Source organism: Microcaecilia unicolor, chromosome 1 (assembly GCF_901765095.1).
Source record: "Microcaecilia unicolor chromosome 1, aMicUni1.1, whole genome shotgun sequence".
Lineage (NCBI taxonomy): Eukaryota > Metazoa > Chordata > Amphibia > Gymnophiona > Siphonopidae > Microcaecilia > Microcaecilia unicolor.
In genome coordinates, this window is record NC_044031.1 from 425403393 (window position 1) to 425428831 (window position 25439).

Sequence of the window (25439 nt, forward strand, 5' to 3'; positions counted from 1 at the left end):
CATTCTCCCTATCTTATCAGCTCGTAACCTTGGGGTCATCTTCGACTCCTCTCTCTCCTTCTCTGCTCACATTCAGTAGGTTGCCAAAACCTGTCGTTTCTTTCTCTATAACATCAGCAAAATCTGTCCCTTCCTCTCTGAGCACTCTACCAGAACCCTTATCCACACTCTTATCACCTCTCGCCTAGATTATTGCAACCTGCTTCTCACCGGCCTCCCACTTAGCCATCTCTCTCCTCTTCAATCAGTCCAAAACTCTGCTATGCGACTCATTTTCCACCAGAGTCGCTATGCTCACATTAGCCCTCTCCTCAAGTCACTTCACTGGCTCCCTATCCATTTCTGCATTCAATTCAAATTTCTCTTACTGACCTATAAGTGCATTCACTCTACCGCTCCCCAGTACCTCTCCACTCTTGTCTCTCCCTACGCCCCCCCCTCGGGTTTTCCGGTCTGTGAATAAATCTCTCTTGTCTGTCCCCTTCTCCTCTACTGCTAATTCCAGACTCTGTTCCTTTTATCTCACTGCACCTCACGCCTGGAATAGACTTCCTGAGCTTGTACTTCTAACCCCGTCTTTGGCCATTTTCAAATCCAGGCTAAAAGCCCACCTCTTTAATGTTGCTTTTGATTCCTAACCACTACTCACGTGCCCTGTACCCTTTTATCCCCACCTCTGTAATTCCCTTACCTCTTAGTTGTTCTGTCTATTTGTCTGTCCTATTTAGATTGTGATCTCTTTGAGCAGGGACTGTCTTTTCATGTATGGTGTACAGCGCTGCGTATGCCTTGTAGTGCTATAGACCTGATAAGTAGTAGTAGGATATTTGATGTCTCAGGTGGACTATTGCAATATTTTGTATGTGGGAATTGCCCATAAGATATTAGAAATAGATTTAAACTTTGGCAGAACACGGCTGCAAGAAAGATTCAGCTGGGAATATAGGATATTCTGACTGCACAACTGAAATATAAATTTTCTACAAGATTCATTAATCATCAGTACTGAGGGCAGCATAGGCTACTGAATACTACAGCAAAATAAAGCACAAATGTAAAATTTTACTACATGTTAGGATTCTTAGTTCTAGAATTACTACCATATGCTACTGCATTAGTGCACGCTAACACCATTAATGTGCATTATTATTAACTAGGTCCTATTGCATAAAATGAGGCCCAGGATAAAATAATGTGCATTAATTTGTGCTAATGCAATAGTAAATCTAGCCCTGTTGAGCTGTAATAGGGCACATAAAGATGAAATCAAGGGTTTGCCTGATATAGGATAACTGTTAACATATTGCAGCATATGAAGAGAGGTATACAGCAAGCACCTCTGCATTGTCTCATTTAGTGCTGAATTGGACCTCAGGACACAGGGAAGTGTTAAGTAAATTAGGTTGTTATTTTTTTTTTTAATTTTAATTTTATTGTTTTTTTTCTTTAAGGCTGTATTTTCGTCAGTCTTCTATTTTGCATCTGTTCCTTTGTACCAAGGATTCCTAATGGTAGGGTAAGTTAAAGCCAGTATTTAGTTGGTGACAACTTGGTAACAAAACTATTTATGTTTGATTACACCAGTTTATTGTCAGGGCCAATCTTAACTGGATGCCTTTAATTATGTGTAAAGGAAAATGTTATAATTAGTTTTCCCTGTATTATTCATGCATAACATGAAAGTAAAAAATAATTTCCATTTGAAAATCAGATATTTTTTGGTAAAATGAAATTGAGATTAAGGGTGTTTTCTGCAGTTGCTCTTAGCACTTCAGGTACTTAATGTTTTCTCCTTAATAAACAGAAAGTAGCCACAGAACAGATGCATAAATGCTACTAAATAGAATCCTGAGATGATAATTTGCGAGTGATGTTGATAATCCAGTAATTGTATCTCATCAAGAATGTTGAAAAAATGTGGTAATTCATAAATTGTAACCTAGTCCATTGAACTCGACCCCTTATTTACCCACAGGAGTTTTTACTTGAGTTGGCTATTCTTGAAAAACCTGGCTAGTCTGCTTTACCAGTTTAAGCCCTGATCATATCAAACACAATCCTTGTTATCCTTACTATTCTAGACATAAGATTGATTTCTGATAATTCTTCTTCCTCTTATCGACAGTAGTTATAGTGTATGTGATCTGAATTTGCCTCTGTGGTGATCATACGTGTTCTGTATACCATTCCTTCTCTTGTCCTGTACTATTGTAACAGCTCTTAAGATGCCACCAATTCAACCACTAAATTTATCCCCCCCCCCCCCCCCCCCCCCAAAAAAAAAAAACCTTAACATGTCTGACTGGGCCTGGAATTATGAGCAGGCCTCAGGCAATAAATAAATAATAAAATAAAATATGAGGATGGCAATCTTTCTGCTCATATGCCCCCAAGGACCATTCTAGTATTCAAACTGATTTGTACCACTCCTTTAGACCTTGAGAGTTCTGCTAGTTTGAGGGGTGTGGAAAGTGAATTGGAGATCTATGGGGTAGTTAAAGGATCAGATCGGCAGTGAAAGGGAGAGGGAGCACAGCAACAGCCATGCCTGGCCCATACTTTCAAATAAATTGAATTTTTTTTTCCCAGATAATCCTCCCCGATATTCTAAACTTTTTAACTGGCCATGAACAATTCCTGGTGATTAAATAGTGTTAAAGTACCTAACCACAGATGTGATGTGAATAGGTGCAAATATTCAGCGCCAAACAGACTATGTTGAGCAGTCAAAATAGGCTGCTTAAGTAACAAGCCTATCATTAAGCAATTAAGGCTATATTGGCATAGCCGGTCAACGTTTTAGCAGCCAAAATAAACTTAGATATTCAGTGCCAGTCGCCAGATATGGCCTGGCAGTGAATATCCTGGTTTAACGCCGGCAACGGACAGCAAATGTGCTGCTTGCCACCGGCTGAATATTGGCCCCAATTTATTTATTGGCATTTACTCTAATGTATTACATAGTTAATACAACAAAGTTGTTTACAGTCAATTATAATTAAATGACAAGGTGAAAGAGAAATCCAAAGGCCTCTGAAGCCTAACTGCTATTGCTACATGGTAATACAAAGAAAGACCGGAAACCCTTTCAACAGCTCTAGGGAAAATCTTTCTCCCTCACCCTCGAAATGGTGATTCGCTGAAGTTCACAGATCAGATCAGAACTTGTACTTAATTCTCCCTGCATCATACTGTTTATCCTAAATCCTAGTGCCATCCGTCTTCAGAAACTGTTCAAAATAGAATAATGCACAATGAAAAAAATCATCACATCTGTTCACATTTCCCCTAATTCTAAAAGTTGTGTGCCCAAATTTCCGACTAGCATGTAAATTTGCATGCATAACTTATATAAGGTCATTTACTTAATAGATTAATTAGATGCTAATCATTCTTAATGGCCAATTATTGGCTATAATTGGTACTAATTAGGAATTAGGTGCATAACTGCCTTTATTCGGTTTTCTTTAAGTTGCATATTCAAATTCCAAAACATGCAACTCCAAGGGGAGCGTGGATGGGTCGCGCTGGGGGTGGCAGGCAGTTAGACAAACAGTTATAGAATGCTAGTATTTACATACCTAACTGCCTACAATTAGGTTTGAGCATTTACACCAGCCATTTGGCTGGCATAAAATTCAGATTTACACTAGTATTCTAGAATGGCAGTTGCACGCACATCATCCCGACACCTAAATTTAAGTGATCTGTAGAGAATTACCCCCATTGTGCATAGAAAAGGTGGCACACAGAACACAACCTGACAGAACATTCTAATTTGTTTACTTAAGGGTGACAAGTACTTGTATACTAAACTGTACAGCAGAGTCTCATTAGTGTTCTTTTCTTCATGAGTTTCATTGTTTTTACAATACCATAGAACTTTCAGATCAGTGCTTACTCTTTCCTGGTGACCACATATTCATTGCGAATATTCTGAAAATGCAATTGGCTATGTATGAAGTCAATTTGCATGCATCAAGAAATATTTTGCATGCCTTGAAATTCAGACAATACCGGGACAGGTTTGGATAGCACTGATCCAGATGCTAAAGAAGGGCATAATTAGTGGTTTGCCATGATATTTCTTACATATGTACTTGTCTCCTAGCTAAGGAAAACAAGTTATTTTTCTCACTGAATGCACAGTGGAAGTGTAATTTGTACAATCTTAAGTAGTTGTACTGTTCATTTATGTGTGTTAGTGTTGGATTGAAGGTTTTCTGCAGTAACATCAGTCACAGAACATATATTTTCAGTTTGTGACTGCAAATCCACATTTATTTGTGTAAAACTACTACTACTACTTAACATTTCTAGAGCGCTACAAGGGTTACGCAGCGCTGTACAATTTAACAAAGAGAGACAGTCCCTGCTCAAAGAGCTTACAATCTAATAGACAAGTGAACGGTCGGTCCGATAGGGGCAGTCAAATTGGGGCAGTCTGGATTCACTGAACGGTAAGGGTTAGGTGCCGAACGCAGCATTGAAGAGGTGGGCTTTAAGCAAAGACTTGAAGACGGGCAGGGAGGGGGCTTGGCGTAAGGGCTCAGGAAGGTTGTTCCAAGCATAGGGTGAGGCGAGGCAGAATGAGCAGAGCCTGGAGTTGGCGGTGGTGGAGAAGGGTACTGAGAGGAGGGATTTATCCTGTGAACGGAGGTTACGGGCGGGAACGTAAGGAGAGATGAGGGTAGAAAGATAGTGAGGGACAGCAGACTGAGTGCATTTGTAGGTAAGAAGGAGAAGCTTGAATTGAATGCGGTATCTGATCGGAAGCCAGTGAAGTGACCTGAGGAGAGGGGTGATATGAGTATATCGGTTCTGGCGGAATATGAGACGTGCAGCAGAGTTCTGAACAGATTGAAGGGGGGATAGATGGCTAAGTGGGAGGCCAGTGAGGAGTAAGTTGCAGTAGTCCAGGCGAGAGGTAATGAGAGCGTGGACGAGAGTTCGGGTGGTGTGTTCAGAGAGGAAAGGGCGAATTTTGCAGATGTTAAAGAGGAAGAAGCGACAGGTCTTACTCTAACTCATATTTTGACTAATAAAATATCTACTGGGTACTAAATTGTTGAACAGAGGTATCTAGAAAGATGTACTGAGTTTAATGGATTTATTTGTGAACTAATCATCCTTGTGTATTTCTGGAAGGTATGCAACCATATACACCATGTTTCCAGTTTTTTCTTTGGTACTGGATCAAGATGTGAAGCCTGAAACAGCTTTGTTATACCCTGAGCTTTATAAAGACCTTACCAAGGTATGGAATACTATCTTCTGATTCTAGTTTTCATAGAAATCCTGTAATATTTTGAGTCTAGTTTTCATAGAAACCTTGCATGTGATCTGAGTGCTCAATTTGTACTTTGTAGGTGATCTGAAATAGCTCCTTTTATTCTGCTGTAATTATTCTTAAAACTTTCAGTAGTGAATGCTTGGTGCAGATTTCTATGGTATAGCAAGATTGCCAAAAGAGTTATTGAAACATTTGAAGAAAAGTTGAGAAAAGTCACCTTAAGCAGTTTTGTTTATTTTGTTAAAATTGGTCACATATAGGGATGAGCAAAGGTATTTTACAGAATAAAAAAACTACTGCCGAAGATTAATCTCCATAAATGTTTGTATTTAATGTGCAAATGTTAATAACAATTAAAATTATTAACACAGTTAACGCTCACGTAAGAGATGATGGAAGTACATCGTCTCCCCCTCCTCCTGACCTGACCCATGTCCCAACCACTTCCCTCTCAAAGAGCCCATCCCCCCCCCCCCCCTCATTATCAGGCCCATCTTAAGGATGCCTTATGATCTAGGGTAGAACAGGCAGGACTAATCCCCACACTCTACTGTCCATACTGACTCAGATTTAAAATGACAGCTGTAACCTGTAGCAGTAGTCTTGTGATACTACTGCCAAGGTCCTGCCCTCTAATGGTAGTAACCATGAAACTACTGCTACAGTCATGGCTACCATTTTGGAACCCGGCAAGAAAGCCTGGAAATCAATCCTGCCTGTCCTGTCTTAGACCAGTGCTTCTCAGCCCAGTTATCGGGGTACACACAGTCAGTCAGCTTTTCAGGATATCCACAATGACTTTGCATGAGAGAGATTTGCATACTGAGGAGGCAGCGCATGTAGATCTAACTCATGCATATTGATTATGAATATTATGAAAGCTCAACTGGCTGGATGTGTCCTAAGGACTAGGTTGAGAAGCACTGCTATAGATCACTAGGGCATCCTTAAGTTAGACTTGGGGAGGGCATAAAGGAGGAAGAAAGTGGATGCTCGGGAGGGGTGGTTCTTTCAGAGAGGACTATTCAGAAGGGGGATGATATGGTGGGGGCTTCAGGGGTGGATGCTCTGTTGGGGGCTTCAGAAAAAGGTGGCTATTCTTGGGGGTGGGGCTTCAGAAACTAACATCCCCCCGCCCCAATATTCTACCATTATTTGGTTAGATAAGGGTAAAGTTAAGATGTGGTCACAGGGAATATTCAGTGACACTGGGCATCAATTAAAAATGTGATCAACTGCAATCATACCTTCAGTTTCATTTTATGTGTATGTGCACTATATGTATACACTAATTCATATCCTAATACCTTGTGTAGAAGATACTTAGGATACAAGCAGTATAAGAGAGTACAGCAAAAGCTGAACACAAGCAATTGCTTTTGTTTAGCTGTGAAAGGAGACTGGTTCAAGTCATTTTTTTTTAGAAAGAGGTATATGTTCTTTGGTAAGAGACTGGAAACAAATCTAATTCCCTCTCTAAAGTGACACCTGTTTTCTTATGAGGAAGGTTATGCTGCCAAGTCAGTTATAAGCATGATGAGCATTACTATAGGTAGAAAGGGGAGTTTATGCTGGTGATCGTGTGGTGGTAGAAGGTAAATGCTGTCTTCTTTAAAATAAAAATGTAGTTATAAGCATGGTAATAAAAGTGGTAAATTCCTGGCTAAATTGATTGCACCACAATCTAATTCAAGATATATAGGTGCTATTAAAAGCAAGGATGGAAGGTTATTAAATAAGGATAAAGAAATCAATAAAACGTTTCAGGATTATTACCAACATTATATAGTGCTGGGGAAAGTCAGGGTTTACAGAATGATCTCTATCTGCAAAATATTGAAGCCCCTTCGCTGAGACAGACAGAAACAACATTTGAACGAACCCATAAGTTGTGATGAAATCGTTTGGGCAATTGCCCAAAGTAAATTAGGGAAGGCGCCAGGGCCTGATGGACTAAAATCTGAATTTTACAAATTGATGGGAGACAACATAGTTTCCATATTAGCTGAGGTATTTAATGAATGGGTGGTGAAGGGGAAACTACCGGAAAATCTTAATTTGGCCCAGATTTTAGTGCTGCCAAAGCCTAAACGTGATGTGCAGCGAGTATCCTCCTACAGACCTATTTCTCTATTGAATTGCGAGGTCAAACTGCTTGCTAAAATATCAGCTAAGAGATTAGGGATGGTACTACCAAGCCTGATACATGAAGCACAGGTGGGATTTGTGCAGGGTCGCTCTGTCACTAAGAATTTGCGAAGTATAATATTATCTTTAGAACATCTTAAGGGGACTTCAGAACGGGCGTTATTGGTCAGTTTCGATGCCGAAAAGGCATTTGATCGTGTGGAATGGCCTTTTTTATTTTCAGTTTTAGATAGATATGGATTTTCTGGATGGTTTGTACAAGCAATTAAAGCACTATATAACACCTAGAGCAAGGGTCATGGTAAATGGAATGTTGTCGGCGAATTTTGAGATCACAAGGGGGACACGCCAGGGATGTCCACTCTCCCCGTTACTGTTTGCACTATATTTAGATCCGTTGATACGAGACATAATTTCAGTTAGAACCATTAGAGGAGTGGAGGTTGGATCGATGAAATTTAAAATTGCAGCATTTGCCGATGATCTGCTGGTAGCGCTTACCACCCAAGGATATCACTTGTAGACCTTTTAGAAGTAATTAAGGAATTCGGAGATTATTCAGGATTCAAATTAAATTTGGATAAGTCAGAAGCCCTGGCGATCCCAGTAAGTACCAAATCCTTTGGAGAGGAGATTTCCCGCTGAGATGGGCAGAGGGTTCTTTTAGGTATTTGGGAATTCTGCTTGCTTCTCAGACGGAAGACATATATAGACTAAATATCAATAGATTGTTAAGTCAAACAGAGCAGCAGTTGGCAGCATGAAGGATGTTACCGGTGCCATTGATCGGCCGAGTTTGTCTTATACGAATGGTAATCTTGCCCAGATGGCTATACGTATTACAAGTTCTGCCGCTGAGACTACTACAGAAAGACATCAACGTTTCTATCAAATGGTGGGACAGTTCTGCTGGGCAAAGAGAAAGGCTAAGCTGAAGCTACAGCTGCTACTAGGGACTTGGCAGCAAGGTGGATTGGGACTGCCTAATTTACAATACTATAATTTGGCTAGTCTGCTGCGGTTGGTGAGAGACTGGATTTTTTCTACAAACACACACCCCACTAGAATTAGAAAAAACATACTTTAGTCCCTATAATTTAGTGACTTTGCTGCATCTCAATAATACCTCGGTGCCAAAGAAATTTAAGGGTAGTATACTGATCCCTTTACAAGAGGCATGGAAATCCTGGGGACAAAATTGGGGGGTCAACCGAGTGTGTCAGAATTGCTGACCATAAGTGGGAACCCGATGTTTATACCAGGATTGGACAACCAGGTTTTTCAGCAGTGGACAAGGGGGGGCTCACATGTCTGAAAACACTAATAGATTTAGAAGGGAAAATCAAACCTTTAAGACAACTTATGCCCACTGATGCTGAAAAATGGGAGGATGTATTTGGATATGGCCAGATAAAACACTATGTACAAACACTCGATGCAGAAGGGCTTAAGTTTCAATTGGGGGAAAAAATTAAACAGTTTTATAATGAAATATCAGAAGAAGCCCCCACAATTTCACAGCTCAAAAACAACTGTGGACTTTGGGGGGGTAGGGATTGGTCTCTGCTTCGCCGCAGGTGGGAGGCAGATACAAAAGTAGATTTAACTAATTGGGACATAGCAGCCTACATTCGGAACATCCCTAAACTGATTAGTAGTGCAAATTATAGAGAATGTGCATTTAGAGTGGCACACAGAGCATATTTTACACAACGCCAGCTCTTTAGAATGGGAGGGATTGACACACCAACCTGTTTGAAATGCACGCTGGAGGAAAACTCGTTCTATCACGCATTTTGGGAATGCACAAAGATACAGCTTTTTTGGAAAAGGATAGTGGCCTTTATGAATTCAATCACATCGCGTAACATAGTGGGCACCCCGCTGCAATTACTATTGGACTGCCCAGGGGCATTCCGTGGCTTTACGGCAGACGAAATATTGCTAAGTCGCAAGTTATGTTTAGTGGCAAAAAAATGCATTTTGCAATGCTGGACCTCGGATAAATCCCCAGAATACTGGCATTGGCGAAACCAGGTGCATCTTTTAATGACATGGGAAGCAAGAGATGCAAAAGGATTTTGTCGTCGAAAAAAATGTTTCCTTAAAATCTGGGGGCCTATGTTGGATATACTATCGCAGAGAGGCCGGAGTCTCATACTCAACACGCTTTGATAAAACTATAGAATAATGGTACACATACATGAACCCATAAGTACAAATATGCATTAGTGAACATCAGGAAGGGGAAGGGTGGGGGGAGGAACTGAAGGGGGGAAAGGTGGGTAAAAAATGCATAAGATGAATGTGATGTTTATTTAAACAAACACCCCATAAATGTTTGGATGTTAATGAGAATGTCTGGGAGGGTCGGTAGGGGAAGGGGGGAGAATGACAAAAACATTGATGATGGAATTTATTGATGTATGCAAGTTAATATGCTGTATTATTTACGATGTCAAATGTTAGATATACTGGCAATGTTTAAAATGTTTAAAATGTTGAATCATCAATAAAAACAGTTGAAATAAAAAAATAAAAATGGAAAGCTTATTCCATGCTTTGGACAGTGTTGTATAGTAACTAAGTAATGTAATTAGCTACTGTACTTAAATAAAAGTTTTGTCACTTCTACTTGTAAAGAAGTACAGGAAACATTTGTTTTTTTATTTTTACCAAAGTAATAATTTCACCAGTTTTTACTACTTTTACTCAGTTACGTTTGATGCTTGCAGTTAAAAGTAAAAATGGAAGCAAGACATAAATGATGATTCCTTGTTAAACCAAATGAAACACCAAACCTGGCACAAAATTTTGCTATTGCAAACCTTTGTCATGCAAACTGAACCATCTCATCTTAAGTTTTGCTGTTCAGTGGAATTCTCTGTGTTTGTTAAATTGGTTACTGGTCTCCAGTGAAACTGATCAGTGATGAATTGGGTCACTATAAAGCGGAGATGGAACTGGTTGCAGTTCTTGAGGAACAGACATATGTCTTTACCACAATAGTATGCTGGTCATCCCATGTAAAATTTTACATTAGGGTGACTGTCCACTGGATTGATAGTCTTTAGAGAGGAAGTCTGCTTATCTGGCCATAGGACTGAAGGATTCCCACATCTTTCATGTTCTTGCATCAGTTCTCAAAGATATCCAAACAGAGATTGCCATCAGACAAAAAAATTGTTAGATTAAAAAGACACAAAGATTCCAACTTCGTAACAGCATGACAATGATAATGAAGTTGAAGATACAAGTGACGAATTATACAACTCTAATTCTCAAAGCATTCTTTGCTATATGGAAGTCGAGTGTTTCAGACAGAGTTCTTGCATATAGTAAATGTAAACTGCCTTGATTGTACCACAGAAAGGCAGTATATCAAATCCCATTACCCTTACCCTTCATCAACACCTACAGACCAAGTCAGTAGACATCAGTAGTTCTTCAGCCTGGTCTGATTAGAAGGAACTTTTTTATCAGACTGAACACTCCACTTCCTGCCAATTCAGTTCTTGAAAACCTTTTTAGCTGTGCTGAATTCATGATTCACATGCGCACTCACATGAGTGACATTCATTTTCAAATGTAGTTTTAGTAAAAGCAAAGTGGATTAAATTATAGATCAGTAAAGTTTTGGGTTAAAAACATTAACTGTTCCATACATTGTAGTTGCAGTACTTTTTACTCAAAAAGTATATTAGGCAACAACTTTTTTCTTTCACTCAAGTACATTTTTTAATGTGTTCTTCATTATATTTTTGACTTTTGCTTAAGTATTAAAATATACATTTATTTTTATTTAACTACTTTGACCTAGTACTTTAAACAACACTGACTTTGGATATATGAATTCCAGCTCAGCATGGATACTCATAATTCCTTCAAAAATATATTCCTAAAACTTTGGATGCAAGCAGCAGCTCAGTCTAGTTAGATGAAAAAAAATATTTGTCAGAGTCCCGCTAACAGTCTGTTAGGGCACCTCTTTAAGATAGAAAACAAACCACAAGAAGATAAGATTCTGTACCTGCTAGAGTTTATTGTTCAGATATAAAGGTATACAACTGGCAAACTCCTAGCCTAACATTTCTCTTCTGATAACTAAATCAGTTGCTGGTCACTTAGGGATTACTAGAGGAGGTCAAATACAAGGTTTCCCAGGCTGGATGAGATTTCTAGGGAGAAGACCTGGGTATCACGCTGATTCTCATACAATAGACACAAGGGAACTCTGTTTTCCAAGAATTTGGATGTCAAGTGCTATTCAACTTATAGACTGGTGTGTAATCTTCCAAGATATTTTAGACCCCCTTTCCAATTTGAGCTCCAAGTGGTTTAGAACATTTTTTTCAGGTGTAAGTTGTCCCTGTCTCAAGAACTTACAATCTAAAAGTTGAAAGAATATGAGATATGTGGCTTATCTAAGGTCACAAGGATTCTGACTGGTAGAAATAGGATTTGGATCCTAGTTGCCTTTGCAGCCCACTGCACTAAGCACCAGGCCAGTCCTCCAGTAGTTAGGTGAGGCCAGGGCAAATGAGTCACTGCACAACAAGAATACATGTTCACCTTGGTATTCCTTTCTCTTAACAGAATAGTCATTTCAACTGTGGGAGTTTGTAAGCATAGTTAATGATTTCCTGCTTAGTGAAAACCTTTCAGCACAGGCTATCAAGAGTGATGAAAGGTGGTCATCCTAACTGTAAAACATGTGTCAAAGGATGATCAGAGAAGTAGTGAACTAAATTAGCTCTCTTTGCTCCCTTTGCAATCTCTGGGCCACAATCGCAAAGCTTACCGTGCTATTAATGTGCTTTAGACTGGTTTAGCCTGTCTAAAGCAAACATTTACGTAGCTAGTAATGTACAAAGGAGTTTTCCGTGGCTCTAACGTGTGCCGTTAGCAGCCACCGAGAACCCCAAGCAAATTATAAATGAGCTCATTAGTATTCTAATGAGCTTATTTGTAGTCTAATGTGTATTCCAAAGCAGCCCTAATTTAACGAGCAAATTTTACGGCTGCTCTAGAGCTGTCGGACAGAGAGAAGCACAACAGGAAGCTATAAAGGCTGCCTACTTGTGCTTACTACCTCCCAGCGCCCCCCCCCCCCCCCCTCCAAAAAATGTTGTTTTAAATTTCCCTGCTAGTCCAATAGACCACAACACCCCCCTGCATCTTGTTTTCTTTATTTCCCTGCTAGACCCTGACCCCCCCCCCCCCCCCCCGTGACACCGGAACCTGTTTAAAAATTTTTTCCTAGTGGTCCATTGGACCAAATCTCTTCCCCTGCGCAGGCATACATTCCTCCCTTCTGCACCCAACCCACACCCCCGTCCCTTCCTGTACCTTTACAACAAGGTGAGGTAGGAGGGCAGGAGCAATGGCTCCTGCCTCAGGCCTGCCTGGAACAAAATGGCAGCGCCCAGGCCCTGCCCAGTGCATTCTGGGATGCACTGGGCAGGGCTAAAAACCACATTTTGTTCTGGGCGGCTTGAGGCAGGAGGAAGGAGCTGTTGCTCCTGCCTCCACCTTGTTGTAAAGATACAGGGAGGGGCAGGGTGGGGGTCGAGTACGGGAGGGGGTGAGTGTGCATGCACAGGGGAAAGGGGTTCTGTCCACTGGACCACCATGTAAAATTAAAAAAAAAAAGGTTTGTGGGGTCACGAGGGATTGTGGGGGGTCGTGGTCCACTGGAAAGAAAGATTGGGGTCAGGGTCCCACTGGACCACTAGGGTAAATTTTTAAAAAGTGTGGGGTCGGGGAGGTCCAGTGCAAACTTGCAAACAGCGAGGATCCGCATCATTACATCACTGGCTGTTAGCGATTCGCTAAATTTTAGTGAGGAAGCCGTATTTTACGGCTATCTTTGTGCATCAGAGTTCACAAGGACTGCCTACCAACTGTCTTTACCATATAAATAAGCAGTCTCCTGCTACAGAGAAGGGGGTAGAGTTAACCATTTTACATTTAAGCAGCATAGCATTAAATATTGCTTACAAGAGTTCTTGTTTCCTTCCAACCAAGAGTGATCTAACTGATCTTGATAATTCTAAGTGGCAGAAACTATTATATACTGTAACAGCCACGAGATTGCATTTAAGTCATCTCTGCTTTGTCCTCAGCTCTCAAGCTTATTGCATGGCATTTGTATTGAATTAGACAGTGCCGTAGCGAGGGCTAATGACACCCGGGCAGGTCGTCGCTGTGCAGCGCGGCGCACCCCCCCTCCCCCCCCCCCCCCGGACCGCTTTCTTACCTGCGAGAGGGCCGATCCGCCCCGAGTGCACGTCACTCTGAGCTGCATCGGCCCCGCTGGTTCCCTGCTCTCTCTGCCCCGGAACAGGAAGTAACCTGTTCCGGCTGGGGCAGAGGGAGCAGGAACCAGCGGGCCGGCAACTCCCGAGCGCGTGCACCCGGGTGGACCGCCCCTCCCGCCCCCTCCCCCCTTCCTACGCCACTGGAATTAGTTTGTTTTTTGTATCATAGATAGGCATGTATTTGTTCTGTTTATTGCTTTTTGTTCTCCTCTATGACATAATTTGTGACCTAAAGACTGACTAAAATTTTAAACAAAAGAGAAATGTTTAGCAGAGCATAGAGTTCTTAGCCAAAGGGAAGAAATGAAGGAGGGAGGGAAGAATTATCTTGAACATGTCGTCTTACATCCTGTGAGTTTTATCCATTTCAAATTTCTATAACACTGCAGCCTTGGAAACAGGAAAAAAAAAACAGAGCCAGATGTCATAAACACAAATAGTAAATTCCACTTTAGTGTGTCTGGCCAAAATAATCTAAGAGATTAAGGGATCCTTTACTAAACTGTGATAATGCAGCAGCATGTGTTGAACATAAAATTCAGCAGTTAAGGCCAGGGACAGAGCTAGGGTTGTTGATGCCCCCTACAGCTATACACTGCCACCATTTCTGCCATCTCTGCCACCTCCCCTTCCCCTCCAGATTCACCATAGCCACAGTCCGTCCCCCCCCCCCCCCCCCCCCGTCACCACCTCCACCTCATCACCCAAGGTCCACAGTCGCCAATATCAGCACTGACACAAAGCATCCATAGAAGCTCACACGCTAGCGCTGAAGGGTGGGGCATACAGGGCTGGAGTGCAGGCCAAGCAAGCATAGTGCCCCCCTCCCCCAAACATTGACTGTCTTCTGTGACACTTAACCTGGCTTTCCACGTTCTACCTGCCTTGACTCTTGCCTTTAAGAGAGAGGAGGTGGTTGTGTGTGCAGCTGAGTGTTAATCATAGATGGAGTAATATAGTTTGATGTTGATGTAAGCTGGCTTGTCTGGTCTATAAATTATTTGATGGCTATAGTCCTATTTAGTAAGATTGTTTGCTTTTCCATTTGCTTCATTTTTCTCTGGATCAGGAATGACCCTCTTCTCTATTTTTCTTCATTAGTTGCTGTTAAATATAAGTTGCCATTAGAACTTTCTTTTCCTTATCAAGCAGTTAAGTTTGGTGTTCTTTACCTGTTTCTCTTAGAATATCAGCAACATATTTAAGCTTTCATAAACATTTGAAAGCTTTTGTTTCAGAAATTCTATAGTTAATTTTGTTTTATTCATTTTTTATTTTTTTATGTATTATTTTTAATCAGTTTTGGGTTTTTTCATTTATTAGTTTGATTTGTCCGAAAATTTGAACCTCTAGTTGACAGGTTATAAGAATCGCATCACAATAATAATAAAGCTTATTCCTGGGGCTGGGTAGAGTATGTAGTATTCTGCATGTAAACCAATTCACAATTGCTAATGCCCCATGGGAGACAAGGGTGTTGAAGGTACAATGTTCAATTTAAAAAAAAAAGAAATCTAATGTATACATAAATAAAAATCTCTATTGAACATTTAATATATATGCCTTACTTGTCATCCTTAGGGAAGATCATTGTCATTTAAGACCTTTCTCATCTGGGTTTTAATCAGCATATACCAAGGTATGTAAAATCCCTTACTTTTGTGAACTAAAGATTTTTGTCTAGTATTAGCTCCAGGTTAAATTCCAAAGCTTAAAATTTCATCAAGTTATATATTGCTCTCTGTTTATCTCGTAAATCGATAGTCTTTCATTATGCCAGACCTATCCAGAACACAGTGTGGATTAGAATTGTTATTGATGCATGTCGACTAAAACAGTTATTTTTTAATTAAATAGTAAATCAGGAAAATGTTAACTACTGCCTAGCACATTTCATACTTTTCTCATGGTCTAGATTAGCAACCAGAATTATGAAGCCCATTATAAATTATTAATTAAAATTTGTTTCACTTTACAAATAGATGAGAGATTGTATACTGAGTAAATTCAGGTGCACTGTATGTAATGCGTTTAATTTCTAACCTGCTTTTTTTCAGTGTCATTGGACAGTTCTAGCTGTATATTTTATTGTACATAGACATATTTTACTGTATCTGGGGAAAAAAGTGAGACCCCCCCCTAAACATTTTGCAATAACAACCGCAGACCTGAACCAAATTAATTCAAATTTTACATGCACAAAGTGATATCTGTTTCAAACAATGCTGTGTGGTTTCGTAGAAATCCATCTTTAACGTTACTGAGATGTCAGATTTTAAATGTTACCCAAAAGTTAGAGTTTCCAACACAGTTGATGTCAATCTGAACAGTCCGAATGTTTAAATCTGATCTTGTAGCACCCTATCCTTTTTCAACTTGAGTATTTTAATAAAAATTCAATCTTCTTTTGACATTTTGTTTGTTTATCAATGTGCAATGATATCACGAGTAAGTAATTAAGTCAGAAACTAAGATTTGTGACAACAATTTGTAAAAATTAAAAATCTCTTAAACGGGACGCAAATAGATGTCACTTTGTGCACATAAAATTTTAATTAATTTGGTGCTGGTTCGAGATTGTTATTGCAAAATGTTTAGGGGGCTCACTTTTTCCAGACACAGTGTATTGTCCAGGAAATCAGTAATCATGTATTGCGATAAAAATTCTACAATATCATCCCTGAAAATTTCCTTCTTAATGTCAGACAAACCTGATATTTTAGTTCACATAATAGCCCATTATTAAATTGGACTTGGAGAAAATCCACTATTTCTGGAATAAGCAGTATAAAATGTTTTGTACTTTTTTGGGATCTTGCCAGGTATCTGTGAACTGGATTGGCCACTGTTGGAAACAGGATGCTGGGCTTGATGGACCTTTGGTCTGTCCCAGTATGGCAATGCTTACTGTAACGCAGCATTGTGTTCTATGCATGACTAAAATAATTCAGTTATTGACAGCAGGAGAACAGTGTTTACTTTAGGAAAGGTGAAGAGCCACTGGGCCATGTTTTATTCTAAAAGGACCGATTAGAGAAGATAAAATTTAGAAAGCCTTTGAGCTTTCATGTCCTCCATCCCTGGTGAGAAGTGCGAAAAGGCTCCTATGTGCTCTATAAAATAGGCTGCCAGAAGCAGTCCAACAGTGATAAATGCCCATGCAGAAATTTATACCTGTCCCCAAAATGCTGTACATGTGTGCATGTACCTGTGTATTGTATAAAATATATGCATACCTTACTATTCTGCCTCCACTCCACCAAAACCAGTCAGACAAAAAGGAGTGGTGTAGAAAAACAAAATGTATGTTTGAGGGGGAGGTGATGAGCACCTCCCCAAAGAGATCTCAGGCAATTGAAAAGGACTTCTGGTTACAATAAGCAGAGGCATTGCCTATCCAGCCTTCAGTCCCAACACACCTAAATAGAGTCAGTGAACCAACTCCTTTCCAGGCCTAAGCCATGAAAAAAAATGGAATAATCAAGGCTTGAAGCTTGGAAGGTCTCACTGTTACTGTCAATTTACACTCAGAGCCAGACGCACAAAGGCAGCCGTTAAATACAGCTGCCGCGGGAGAGCTTACCGAGTGCAAACAGCAACCGCTGCACAAAGGGGATGGCATGCAAATGAGATGCTAGACCACCATAGAGTTTTTTAAGTTGCGGGGGGGGGGGGGGGGGGCGAGCAGGGGTCCACCACAGTCCAGCAGACCATCTTTTGAGCCCCTCTCCATGTGCAACTCAAAAAATTCCATGGTGATCTAGTGATTCCCATCCCCTTCTAGAAAATCCTTGGTACTCCAGTGAACCCCCCTTTTCGAGCCCCCCTACCAAAAATCTCCATGGTGGTCTAGTGACCCTCCCTTTCCAGAAATCCCTGGTGGTCCAGCAACGCCTCCTCTCTCCTGCCTCTGGGCCCACCTTCTCAAAATGGTTGCACCCAGCTCCCTGCCTGATACATTCTGGGAAAGGCTAAGCACCATATAAGGAAAAAATGCCTTATATGATGCTCAGTCCCTCCCAGTGCATCCCAGGATTCACTGGGCAAGAGCTGGGTGCCGCCATTTTGAGAAGGCGGGCACACAGGCATCAGAGTTGCCAACTCCGCAGTTTTCCTGTGGAATTAGGTAGGTTTTGTTGTTTGTTTGTTTTTGTTTTAGTAGCTTGCAGGAAGTTTTTAATAGTTGCAGGTTGATACTTTTTGGGCTACTTCCTTGACTGTGTATTTTGAGCAGCCGCACCATGTGGTTCTGGCTCTGTCTCTACTCACACTCCTTTTGGTCAAATTTGGAGCCGGAATGAGGCTTAATGCATCTAAAGCTTCATTCTGGCTCCAAATATGACCAATAGGAGAGTGAAATGGGTGATGTCATCATCAGCTGTCCTGCTCAGGAAGCCCCTGCCAGAGTATATATGCTGGAGCTGTCCCCAAGCAGAGCAAGCTGAGCAGCCATACAGGTGAGGCAGTGACTATAGGCTGGGGGGGGGGGGATGGAGATAAACAGACCCCCCCCCCTCCACCCCGCTCCTAACATAGCTATTTTTGGGCTACTTTCCAGCTGGAAAATTTAGGTGTTGCTACTGCCCTTCTGCCTCCAACTGTAGAGGTAAAGGGGAGAGAGTTACTTGACCACCATGGAGAGTTTTGGTAGCAGGGAGTCCACTGGACCACCAGGGACTTTTTGCTTGGGGAGGGCAGGAGAGGTTGTAGGGGAAAGTCGGGGTCCACTAGACCACCAGGGAAGTTTTTAAAGGTGGGGGGTCGGGTGTCCATGAGTGCCTACCATGGGGAGCAGTCTGCTCGTACTATACAATGCAAACAGACTGCTCCCCACATATGGACAGGTCCAGACTTTCCGTAACATTTTTCACATTAAAGGCAGGCGCCCAGTTCTGTGCATTGCTCAGAATGCTCATTTTAATAGTAATGAGCTTGTTGCAGTGCATTTGAATAGGGTAGCTGCTATGGGTAACAGTAAAAGAGATGCAGAACCCCTTTGTGCATTACATGTTAAATAATACTTGCTTTAGACAGGCTACAACTGGTCTAAAGCAAACATTCCAAGGAACGTAAGCTTTGTGCGTCGAGTCCTCAGGGTGAGAAAAAAGTCCAGGTTAAATCTGTATGAATATTCTGCAATATTTAAAGCATTCAGTAATCTTTCTTCCCATTGAAGTTATTTTTCTTATACATACATCATCATGCAATCCTCTGAAGATACAAACATTTTTCCAGCATCCTTTCGGGTATGCAAATTATTTCTTTAGTGGCTGCTAATGCTGCCCCTCCCTTGGGGAAGGCACAAACAAAAACGTTGGCTGTGAGTCACTTCTACCTTAATCCCACAGGCTTCTTAGTGACCATCCGCTGCTTCCTTTCAGGTTCAAAATATTAACTATTCCCTCTTCATTATCTAAACTTATGTCCTTTAATTAATCTGTTTTACTTTCACACCGCCATTCCGACGACTAGCAGCATATACCACACTTGGCTGCTTTTTCTCATGCACCGTGCCCTTTTCTTCTGCCAGTGTTCTGCTACATCCCTTTTGATACCTTTACTGCTTAGGGTAGAAGCAAGAAAATGGGGAAGTTCCTGCCCACATGGCTTCCTTTTGCCAAAAACCTCCCCATGAACATTCCCAACCAAAAAGTGCAGCCAAACTGCCAATATACAGTTCATTCCAACTGTCTTCCCTATAAAGTCCATTTTCTCTAGTAGACAGTTCAGCAGGAGTTAACACCAACTTTCTCAAGGCTTCTGGCTCAGAGCAAAGCTTTACCTTTCCCATTTGAATTCTCATGGCAGTTTTTTCTCTCGGAGCTTCTTAGCATACTCTTACCAATCCTGTGGGGGACTCTTCCTTTCCTCTCCCTCCGTCTTACCTTTCTCTCAGACTAGGGAAGTTTATTTCTCCGAGGACAAGCAGGCCTATTTATTCTCACAAGTGGGTGACGCTGACCCAAGCCGGCACTCCCTCGACGGTGGTGGAGAAAACTTTGCCGGAGTCAAAGTGGGAGCCGGCTTCTTGATGCCGTTGTAGAGGACACGGCTTCTCCACATCGAGGCAGGTCCAGTCTCAACACTCCCACCAGGAGGTATTGTGTGACACCGAGGAAGAGCGCTGATGGGTTTCGGAGGAGGTACTGGGTACTTTTTCTCATATGAGTCCTATGGAATTCCCTCTGAACCCTCCCCTCCACCTGAAAGGAGAAAGTCTCCTCTGTAGAGTCTTTCATTCCCTTCTTTTGCAAGGAAATGACTACGGCCATTCCATTGCCTTGGAGGTGGAGGACAAGCTCGAGGTCCTAAACTACATGTCTCCTCCTAGGGAGGCTGTGACTGTCCCTCTCCATGGGGTACTCCAGGAAGTCCTCATTTGGAATTGGGAGTTCCCCCTGTTGGTCCCGGTCATGTCCAAGAAGATCGATACCATGTACCAGATCCACAGCACACCTGGCTTTGATAAGCCTCAGTTGCCTCACAATTCCATGGTGGTGGAATCCGCTCTCAGAAGAGCCAGTTCTAGAGACTATGCTTTGGCGCCCCCAGGCAGAGAAGCTAGGACTGTGGATTCTTTTGGGAGGAAGATCTTCCAGGTCTCTCTGCTCATATCACGTATCTAGTCTTACCAGCTCTTCACGAGTGTTTACTTGCGAGACTCGGTGCGCAAGATGCTTGACTTAGCTGACTCTCTCCCACCGGAGCAGGTTGAGTCACTTTTTCAGTTGGCTAAGCAGCAGAAGGTGTGTCGAAAGTTCTCAGCCAGGGGCGCTTAGAACACTTTTGATGTGGCATTCAGGATCTCTGTCCAAAGTATAGCAGTGCGCAGACTCTATGGCTGCATGTTTCTGACTTGGAACAGTCGGTTCAGCAGAGGTTGGCAGATGCCTTATGCCGGGTGGATAAACTTTTTGGAGAGAAGGTTGAAGAGGTCACAGTCCAGATGAAAAAACATACTAATACCATCTCTTCTCTCTCCCGCTGGACGCCTTCTACATTTGCCTCCACATCTAGAAGGTCTTTTGACAAGTCGAGGAGGGGTCCTTATTTCTCTCAGAGAAGTAGTTACACTTCCTCTTCTCGCCAGCCCCAGCACACTCGTTCTCGTCAGCCCCTGCTGGGGAGCCCTGCTGCCCCCAGTCAAAATAGGGGACGGTTTTGACTGGCTGCAACAGGGCATAGCCGCAGTACCAGTGTCCATTCTGGACAACTCACCGATTGGGGGGAGGCTGAAGTTTTTTAATGAAAGTTGGCCCCCTTGTAACCTCCGACTGGTGAGTTCTCCAAAGTCCATCTCGGATATGCCCTCAGTTGGTATCAGAAACCACAAATTGCTCACCAAGAGCTCTTTCCTTCGGCTCTCAACGTAAGCAGGTACTTGCAGAGGAATTCTCAGCCCTTCTGAAGGCCCGTGCAATTGAACCCGTTCCACCAGGGGAAGAAGGGCAGGAATTCTATTCTAGATATTTCCTTGTGCAGAAGAAAACAGAGGTATGCATCCCATCCTAGACCTAAGGGCCCTGAACAAATTCTTGGTCAAAGAAAAGTTCAAGATGGTTTCATTGGGCACCCTTCTCCCCATGATTCAGGAAAACAATTTATGCTGTCTGGACTTAAAGGATGCATATACTCACATCCCGATACTTCCAGACCCCACTGGAAGTATCTACGATTTTGGCTAGGAACACATCACTACTAGTACCGCATGTTCTTTTGTCCTCACGTCAGCTCCTAAGGTTTTCATTAAATGTCTAGCGGTAGTTGCAGCGTCACTGTGTAGACTGAGAGTCCATGTGTTTCCCTATCTCGACGATTGTCGGTGCTCAGGAGCCCATGCGGAGGACTATTCAGGTGCTAGAGCTAATTAGGGTTCGTTTTAAACTACCCCAAGTCCCTCCTTTGCCCTACCCAACAATTGGAGTTCATAGGAGCCCTGCTCAACACACAACAGTTTGAGTGTACCTTCCAGAGCCAAGAGTGGATACTCTCATCGCTCTGGTGTCTCAGGTTTGAGCCTCTCAGCAGGTCACTGCTCGGCAAATGTTGAGATTGTTGGGCCACATGGATTCCACCTTTTATGTGACTCCCATGAGATGCCTCCACATGAGATCTGCCCAATGGACCCTAGTTTCTCAGTGGAAGATGTCCCTAGAGCTTGTTTGCTCACTTCATTGGTGGACCATTCGATCCAATTTGAACCTGGGACTTCCAAATACTTCAGCCTCAAAAAGTGCTAACGATGGATTCATCCCTCCTGGGTTAGGGAGCTCATGTGGATGGGCTCCACACTCAAGGTGTTTGGTCCTCCCAGGAAACAAATCTTCAGATCAATCTCCTGGAGCTCTGGGCGATCTGGAACACTCTAAAGGCTTTCAGAGATTGGCTGTCTCACCAAATTCTGCTCATTCAAACAGACAGCCAGGTTGCTATGTATTACACCAAGAAGCAGGGGGGCACCAGATGAGGAGGCCATCTGGATGTGGCATTGGGCTCACCATCGTGGCATGTACCTATGAGCCACTTATCTGGCAGGCAAAAACAACAGCCTGGCTGACAGACTGAGCAGGGTTATGCAACCGCACGAGTGGTCTCAGAGTATGACTGTTGTCCGCAAGATCTTCCGAGCATGGGGCACCCCCTTGGTAACATACGTATACATAGTAGGTGACGGCAGAAAAAGACCTGCATGGTCCATCCAGTCTGCCCAACAAGATAACTCGTATGTGCTACTTTTTGTGTACCCTACTTTGATTTGTACCTGTGTGGATCTCTTTGCCACTCAAATCAATCATAAAATCCCTGAGTTCTGTTCCAGGCTTCAGGCCCGTGGCAGACTAGTGTCAGATGCCGTCCTTCTCTACTGGGGGACAGGTCTGCTGTATGCATATCCTTCCATACCAAAACTGAGGAACCATGATTCTGATTGTGCTGTACTGGCCTCAGCAGATCTGGTTCCCTCTACTTCTGGAGTTATCCTCTGAAGAACCGTGGGGATTGGAGTGTTTTCCGACCCTCATAACTCAGAATGAGGGATCTCTTTTACATCCCAACCTTCACTCTCTGGCTCTCACAGCCTGGATGTTGAGAGCATAGAATTTGTTTCCTTGGGTCTTTCAAAGGGTGTCTCCTTGCTGGGTTGTAGGAAAGATTCCACTAAAAGGTGTTATTCTTTCAAATGGAGGAGGTTTGCTGTCTGGTGTGAGAGCAATGCCCTAGATCCCCTTGCTTTTACCCTACACAGTGCCTGCTTTAATACCTTGTACACTTATCTGAGTCTGGTCTTAAGACCAACTCCATAAGGATTCACCTCAGTGCAATTAATGCTTATCATTATTGTGTAAAAGGTAAACTCATCTCTGGACTGCCTCAAGTTGTTCAATTTATGAGAGGTTTACATTTGTCAAAGCCCCCTGTCAAACCTCTATGTGTCATGGGACCTCAACGTTGTTCTTACCCAGCTGATGAACGCTCCTTTCGAGCCAACTGCCATCTGAAGTACTTGACCTGGAAGGTAATTTGGTGGCTGTTACTTCAGCTTATAGAGTCAGTGAGCTTCAGGCCTTAGTGGTGGATGCATTTTATACTAAGTTCCATCACAACAGAGTAGTCCTCCTCACACACACCCTAAGCTCCTGCCAGAGGTGGTGTTGAAGTTCCATCTGAACCAGTCGATTGTCTTGCCAACAATTTTTCCCTGACCTCATGCCCGTCCTGGCGAGAGCACCTTTAACACCTTGCACGCCTTGCACATACATGGAGTGGACTAAGCCCCACAGACAGTCCGCTCAGCGTTTTGTTTCTTTTGATCCCAACGATGGAGGTTGCCATCAGGAAACGCACCAACTGTAATTGGCTGGCAGATGGCATTTCCTTCACTTATGCCCAGGCTGGCCTGACCCTAGAGGGTCGTGTCACAGCTCATAATGTCAGGGCCATGGCTGCGTTGGTAGCCCACTTGCAGTCAGCCTCCATTGAAGACATTTGTAAGGCTGCAACATGGTCTTCAGTCCACATATTCACATCTCATAACTGCTTGGAGCAGGATACCCAACACGACCGTTGGTTCGGGCAGACAGTGTTGCAGAATCTGTTTGGAGTCTAGAATCCAGCTCCACTCCCTAGGGCCATTTTATTCTATTCCAGGCTGCACTCTCATTCAGTTTGTATATAGTTTCAGGTTAATCTGAGTTATGTCCTCATTGTTGTAAGGCCCAATTCACTAATGCTTGTTGTTTTCATGAGCCTGGATTCTAGGGATTCCCCACGTGAGAATAAATAGGCTTGTTTGTCCTCGGAGAAAGTTAAGATACTTACCTGTAACAGGTGTTCTCTGAGGACAGCAGGCCTTATATTCTCACAGTTCCTTCCACCTCCCCTTGGAGTTGTCTCCTTTCTTATTTTTACTTTTTTGCTGTAGTACATAACTGAGGAGATTGCACTCTCTAGGCAGGCAGGAAGGCACTCGTGCATGTGTGGTGGAGTGTGTCTCGCGCTTCACAAAGCTCTACTTATAGTAGTCACAAGTCCTGGACTGGGCAACGCAGGTCAACATCACCCTCTTGTGAGAATATAAGGCCTGCTGTCCTCGGAGAATACCTGCTACTGGTAAGTACCTTCCTTATATACTACAGGGGAACCTACATCTCTTCTTTCTCTCCTCTGTTACTGGATCATTAAACTTCCTGAGTGGAATCGGTGAGACCAATTTGCTGAAATATTCACCAACTGTCTGCCCTGGGCTCCCTTTCCCCTGCTTTTAAAGGGACACACATATACTCCCATTATTATAGGGTCTATTGGGCTACTAGAAAGCCCTTCCAATAAGGAGGTACCACCCCAGGTTTACTTCCTCGCCTGCTGTAGTCCATCCTTCCTTAAACTATCTGGTACTAACCAAGTGGGAAGAGGGCAATGGGATAGCAGGGCAGCATCTGAAACACCACAGGGGCCCTTTTACTACAGTAGTTATGGGTATGGATCAGGCATTTGATATACTGCATTTCTGTGATACAACCAAAGCGGTTTGCATATTTATATACAGGTACTTCCACTGTCTCTAGTGGGCTCACAATTTGTTTTTGGAGGGGGGGGTTGTACTTGGGGCAATGGAAGGTTAAGTAACTTGCCCTAACTGCACTGTAACTGAAAAAATGAGCACATGTTAAGTGGAGAGGCTATGCTGTAATTGTTGGGGGTGCTCCCATCATGTGCTTTTCAGTTACCATACTGAATTTTCCCTTTCCATGCATTATCTGTTTGAACTTACCCCCTCCTCCTGAACAGGTGCTAAGTACACCAGCACTAACTGCACAAGTGACCGTGCATGGTAAGTATCTGGCACTAACTGTAGTGTGTAGTCCACAACCATTCTCTTCCCAGTTTCCACCTCCTAATGCAGTGTGTAGTTAACACATGACTGAAGATTTGTTCTCATGCCATCATTTAACAAACTATAAGGTGTTTAAGGCCTTGTAAGACCTATAGGTGTTTTCTTGTTTCATATTAATGTAAGTGCTGCATTTATTTTCTAAAATGTGATTATGTAAAAATCAGCAGTATCTACTTCACACCTGTTGTGGTATGAATTTTCATGCTAGCCACTGTATTAACATGTTAAATACTATACAAATATTTGCCTTTTTCTTCAGGTGGAATTCTTATGTATGGTGCACTGG

General features: G+C 42.5%; 1 protein-coding gene across 1 annotated transcript in view; it reads left to right on the forward strand.

Moving 5' to 3' along the window:
* Nucleotides 1-25439, forward strand: part of ATP9B (ATPase phospholipid transporting 9B (putative)) — a 706895-nt gene that overhangs the window by 658872 nt on the left and 22584 nt on the right. The window contains 4 exon segments of the mRNA XM_030211876.1: nt 1452-1516; nt 5149-5257; nt 15343-15400; nt 25413-25439. Coding sequence (XP_030067736.1) covers nt 1452-1516; nt 5149-5257; nt 15343-15400; nt 25413-25439 — 259 coding nt within the window.